The 6,156-nt window shown below is 53.8% G+C and overlaps 2 protein-coding genes across 2 annotated transcripts; one reads left to right on the forward strand and one right to left on the reverse strand.

Annotated features, from left to right (window-relative positions):
* Positions 1-770: 770 nt before the first annotated feature.
* PODANS_5_4340 (uncharacterized protein) lies at positions 771-3,412 on the reverse strand (the record flags this gene model as incomplete). Its single annotated transcript, XM_001905251.1, has 3 exons — positions 771-1,199; positions 1,259-2,798; positions 2,868-3,412. Coding segments are annotated over 3 exons (2,514 nt in total), but the record flags the coding sequence as incomplete, so codon positions are not given.
* Positions 3,413-3,901: 489 nt separating this feature from the next.
* PODANS_5_4350 (uncharacterized protein) lies at positions 3,902-5,680 on the forward strand (the record flags this gene model as incomplete). Its single annotated transcript, XM_001905252.1, has 4 exons — positions 3,902-3,904; positions 3,968-4,122; positions 4,188-5,562; positions 5,621-5,680. 4 exons carry the CDS (start codon positions 3,902-3,904, stop codon positions 5,678-5,680), a joined length of 1,593 nt encoding a protein of 530 aa, XP_001905287.1.
* Positions 5,681-6,156: the final 476 nt, after the last annotated feature.

The raw sequence follows: 6,156 nt of genomic DNA on the forward strand, positions 1-6,156 counted from the left end.
ATTTTACAGCAACCTTGTATAGGTTCTATATTATAGGCCTATCAGGGCTTACCAGCTAACAGTTAATAATAGTACTAATTATAGTAACTTAAATTTTAATCTTCAGTAAGCATAATTACTTTAAAGTATTAGCGGCAGTTATAATAGTAAAAGGTTTAGCTTTAATATTATTAATATAAATAGGCTAAAAAAAGATATTTCAAAGATAAAAAGTATAGGTTTTAATAGTAGTAAGTATTGATTTATAATCATTTTAATTAAACTTTAGTTTACTAAAAAAGACATAGTATTTTTGTTAATATCTAGCGCCTATAAATTTTGCTGTAGCTGAGTATACCGGCGGATACTGTAATAAGTGGGGAGGCCGTGAAAATACATGCAGGACACGGTGAAAATACAGGACTCGCTGGCGTCGATGAACAAAATACCCATTTCCGTGTTGATAGGTCCGCTGCATATAACATATAACTTACAGCTATCCTTCCTAGTGGAAATGTCAGGAATCTCTAGAGTAGCACGCACCCATGATCATCATACCGATTCACACGCATGTCCCGTATCCTCATGAACATGACATTACACCAGCCTCCCATTTTCAGAGCCCTCACTCCCCGCTACCCATGATACAAAATAAAAGGATTCTAGGACAACATCATCGGATGCAAAAGCCTCCCGCTTCATCTTCTTTTGCCTGCCTTGAAAAACACACATCACAAAACATGTAAACTATCGCTGAAGAAAAACAAAAAAGGACTACTTTATGCCATCTACTAGTTGACAATCTCCTCCGTCTCCTCCAGCACCTCCTCCATGATCTCCTCAATGACCTGCTCCTCACCGTTGGGCGCAACCTCGGCCGTCTTGGCCTTGAGGAGCTCCTCCACAGGGTCGGCGGGGAGGCCGAGCTCGGCACGCTCCTCGGCAACCTCCTCCTCCACCACCTCGCGCCAGTTGTACCAGTCCTCGAGCAGACGGCGTCTCTCCTGGACGACAGCCACGTCGGCGCTGCTGATACGCTCGGCATCCTCTTGCTCAAAGATTCTCGAGTACTCGCGGAGGTTCTTGCGGATCTGCTTCTGCTCCTCCTTGCTGAGGAGAGTGGCCGGGCGGGGACGCCACGCCCATTGCTTGAACTTCTCAATGGGCTCTTCACGGAGCTGCTCACCCCTGAAGTCGTAGATGTGGTATCCGTTCTCCATCTATGGTCAAACATCGTCAGCAAAGTGCACATTTTGGGAATTAGTGGAAAACAACATACGGCGTGCTTCCAGGCAGAGGCCCAGGTGGCAACGTAACGTCCAGAGGGGTCCCACTCCACGTCGGTGACGCCATAGTGGTCAGCAGTGTTCATAAGCTGCAAGTTGGCAGTCAGGTCCTTGTCCGACTCTGGCTTCTCGCCCTCGAAGTCGAGATCGTAGAAGTGGAGATCCGAGCTCTGCGTGTTGTGGACGGTGGCCACAACGACGAATCTGCCCTTTGGCGACCAGTAGATGGCGTTGCTGTTCTTCTTCTCGAGCGTCCGGAGGTGCTTGAAGTTACCAACAGCGTTCCCTTTGGCCTTTTCGGGGCAGAAGAAGGCAACAGACGTCTTGGGGGGAACAGCGGTGGCGCCAACGGGCTCAGTCGTCGTGATGGTGACGAATCTGTCACCCTTGGGCTCCCACGCAAAGTTGATGACTGTGTCCTTGATGGTGTCGACAACCTCGACGGGGACACCCTTCTCCTTGATGCGGAAAATCTCCAGAGTGGTGGCCTGGGACTTCTTGGACTTGGAATGCCTGTCAACCTTAACGCAGAGGTAGGCACCCTCTGACTGCCAGTGAAGTTTGGCATCGGAAACACTGAAGAGGTTGAGCGATCTGACGACCTGCTTGGAGGGAATGCTCATGAGACCGACTCTGGCGGGGTTGCTGCCAATCTCGGGGGTCCAGAAGCAGAAAAGCTGCTCATACTCCTTCACACCTTCTCTCTTCACGGTCGCGGGCGCCCAGTCAAAGTCCACCACGCCGTCAAGCTTCACGGTGGTCTTGTCGAGGAGGTTCATCCTGGGAAGCTCGTACACAGAGATGGATGTTCCCTGGTTCAGTCTGGCGACGTACTTGTCATCGGCAGACCACTTGAACGCCGGCCAGGGGAACTTGGCGGGCTTCTTGGCCTCACCATCGGGTCCGGCGGGTGTGTCCTGTTGGGCAAAAGAACGGATGGGCTTGCCGGTCTCGATGTCCCAGATCACATAGTTCTTTCCATCATCGTCGATAGACAGCTGGGGGTGGCCCTCATCAGGAATGGAAATAGGCCTGTTGGACCACGTAACCAGGTAGTTTTCGTTGGGCGAGAAGGCAACGAGGTTAACGAAGGGATGGGCAAAACGCCTGATTCTCGTCCAGGAGGCACCACCCCAGAGCTGAACACCCTGCTGGTGAACTGAGGTGAGATATGTGCCCAGGGGCGACCATTGCACAAAGGTCTCGGTCCAGTGTGGGCGGTCGACAATGTTCTCGGGCTGGTCCTTTTCGTTGTTCCAAAACACACCGACCGTGTCTCCCCTGTACATGACGAACTGATCTCTGCCGCGGCCCGAGGGGTCGGCCATGAAGGAGCGGAGGTGCTCCTTTTCTTGGAAAGGCTCGATGGTGGGGGGAGTGTACTCCTCATCGATGCGACCCTCACGGCCATAGCGGTCGATGTCGGTCAGCTTGTTGACGCGCAGAGTGTGCTTCTTGTCGAGAGGGGAGTAGTCGAGCTGGCGCACGGCTGCGGCGGCCTCGGCGGGCGATGAGTACTCGACAAAGGCAAAGCTGCAGTTTTATTAGAGGGGGACACATCATCCAAAAAAACAAAACAAAAAATGTGGACCGCCCACGTACCGCAACGACTTGCCATGGTCACCAAAGGGCATGAAGATGGCATCCTCGCTGGTCTTGCCGACCGTGTTGAGCTTCTTCAACAAGAACTTGACGAGCTTGGGCTTCTGCTCCTCGGTGACCTCGGGAAGGCCGTCGATGACGACAAAGGTGTCGTAGCCCTGCTCGAGCTGGACCTCATATTTCTCCTTGAGATCCGACACATCAACCTCGTCGTAGTCGAAATCCTCCTCGTCGAGGTTCTCGTCGCGCAGAGTCTCATAGGACGGCGCCATGCTGGGCAGACTCTTTCTCGGTTGGCTGGGTCTACTGCGAAAACGGGCTGGGGTGTCTCTTTGGCTGCTGGATTGCGCTGTCGCTGGACGTGGTCTGCTTCGATGTCGGTCGGGATAATTGAGATTTTGTGCGCTGCGCAGACTGTGGTGGGGTTCGAGAACGGTTTTTTTTGGTAGAGTTGCCAAAAGAGCCCCACAAATTTGGTTCTGCTGGGAGCTGCCTGGGACTTGGATTACTTCTACTACAGGACAGACAGAAGAGAGTCGACGGCTTCAATAAGGCATCAATGTCAATGCCAATGTCAATATTAGCCCAGTTGTAATTGTGCAGATAAGGTATCTCAGCGGCTTTATCCTTTGTCTGTCTCCCTCCTCGCCTTGTTCTGTGAGCTTGGGCAAAGATTCGCAGCGTGTAAAAAAAACTTCCCTTCCCGGCAGCGACCCAAAGCTGCTTGGCGAGGGGCTGCCGCAAGGTGACAGGCAAGTGGCGGACAGCTGTGTCAGCGGGCGGTGAGGGGAGCTCTCAACTTTTTCTGCCGGTCGCGACCGCAAAAAGATGGCCCGGCCAGGCAGCTTTGGCCTTGTGTGGTGCAGTGTTGACTGCCAGAGCCCGGTCCCCATAGCTGCCCCTCCTCCCCATGGCGACCCATAATACCTAGTACCAACTACGGATATCTCCTGAATCTTGGGCCACCGCAACTTCAAGTCGAGGCCAAACTAGGTACCTTATAGACCAGATATACCCAATCTTGAATCAGTGCCATGGTCTGTCTACTCTACCTATTCTTGTGTTCTCTCTTTTTCTAAACTAATCATACCCCGCTACAGGCTTCCTTCAGTCCCACCCAAATCTTCGAGGAGGGCACCACACAGGAGAAGGGTGAGAATGCCCGTCTCAGCGCCTTCGTTGGCGCCATCGCCGTCGGTGATCTGGTGAAGAGCACACTTGGCCCCAAGGGCATGGACAAGATTCTGCAGTCTGCGTATGTTGCTGGTCCTTGCTGTAGACGTTGTCATCATTTACTAATCTAGGTCATGTTCATCACAGCTCGACCGCCGAGATCATGGTGACAAACGACGGTGCCACCATCCTCAAGTCCATCTCCCTCGACAACGCCGCCGCCAAGGTCCTCGTAAACATCTCCAAGGTTCAAGATGACGAAGTCGGTGACGGTACCACCTCGGTCACCGTCCTCGCCGCCGAGCTGCTTCGCGAAGCCGAGAAGCTCGTCGACAAGAAGATCCACCCCCAGACCATCATCGAAGGGTACCGGATAGCCAGCCAGGCCGCCCTCAAGGCCCTCGAGGCCTCTGCGGTCGACCACAGCAACAACCCCCAAGCGTTCAGAGAAGACCTCCTCGCTATCGCGCGGACGACGCTGAGCTCCAAGGTGCTCGCCCAAGACAGGGATCACTTCTCCAAGCTCGCGGTCGATGCCATCATGAGACTCAAGGGTTCTTCCGACCTCAGCCACATTCAAATCATCAAGAAGGCCGGCGGCAAGCTCTGCGAGTCATACCTGGACGAGGGTTTCATCCTGGACAAGAAGATTGGCGTCAACCAGCCCAAGCGCCTCGAAAACGCAAAGATCCTCGTCGCCAACACGTCGATGGACACGGACAAGGTCAAGATCTTCGGCGCGCGCCTCAAGGTCAGCTCGACCGCCAAGCTGGCCGATTTGGAAAAGGCCGAGAAGGAAAAGATGAAGGCCAAGGTGGAGAAGATCAAGGCGCACGGGATCAACTGCTTCATCAACAGGCAGCTCATCTACAACTGGCCCGAGCAGCTTTTTACGGATGCCGGCATCATGTCGATCGAGCACGCCGACTTTGACGGCATTGAGCGGTTAGCTCTCGTGACGGGCGGCGAGATCACCTCGACGTTTGACCACCCGGAATCCGTCAAGCTCGGCCACTGCGACTTGATTGAGGAGGTGATTATTGGTGAGGATACCCTGATCAAGTTCTCGGGCGTGGCTGCTGGACAGGCGTGCACGATTGTGCTCCGCGGTGCGACAGATCAGCTGCTCGACGAGGCCGAGCGCAGTTTGCACGACGCGCTCGCTGTTCTTTCCCAGACTGTCAAGGAGCCCCGGACGACGCTTGGTGGCGGTTGTGCCGAGATGGTGATGGCCAAGGCTGTGGAGGGGGCTGCTACCCGGGTCGAGGGCAAGAAGCAGATGGCTGTTTCTTCCTTTGCTGTCGCTCTCAGACAGCTGCCTACTATTCTGGCGGACAATGCCGGTCTTGATTCCGGGGAGCTGGTTGCTCGCTTGCGCAAGGCTATATATGATGGCTTGACCACGTATGGTCTTGACCTGATGACGCCTGGTGGCGGCATCACGGACATGCGGGAGCTTGGTGTTATTGAGAGCTACAAGCTGAAAAAGGCGGTGGTTTCTTCGGCTAGTGAGGCGGCCGAGGTGAGTTTTTTTTCTTTTCCGTCCCTTTCGTGGCCAGTGACTGACGTAGTGTTTGCAGCTCCTGCTCCGTGTGGATGACATAATAAGGGCGGCCCCCAGAAGGCGTGAGAGACATTGAAGCGTGATGTGCTGGACGGTAGCATTAGCATGAGCGGGCCAGGCCTGTATAATATCACCCTTTTAGACGGCCTGAATGAAAAAAGAATATCGACATCATCTGTCATGTCACCACCGATACCCAAGAAGATAGCGTCAAACGATGGTGTGTTATTACTATGCAATCTTACACATCCCAAACAACCTCCAAAACCTCATCCACAGGCTTCTTATCCTTCCCCCTTGGTGCGCGGTAGATGTACAACTGTCTAAACTGCTTCTTTCTCTTCCCTTCCCCAGTCCAGTAGGCATCCACAAGCAACCACTGCTTTTTTTGTCCCTCTCCGAGCCTTGGTCGCAAGGGGCCGTAGGCTTCGTCGTAGTCGCCCGAGGAGGCGTACTGCCATGTTGCTTCGACTTTTTGGAGGTCGGGGAAGGAACCGGGAGGGAACTCGGTGTAGGAGTAGCCGTTTACCCAGAGACCCACGGTGGAGGAGG

The sequence above is a fragment of the Podospora anserina genome, chromosome 5 (genome assembly GCF_000226545.1).
Source record: "Podospora anserina S mat+ genomic DNA chromosome 5, supercontig 5".
In the NCBI taxonomy this organism is placed as follows: Eukaryota; Fungi; Ascomycota; class Sordariomycetes; order Sordariales; family Podosporaceae; genus Podospora; species Podospora anserina.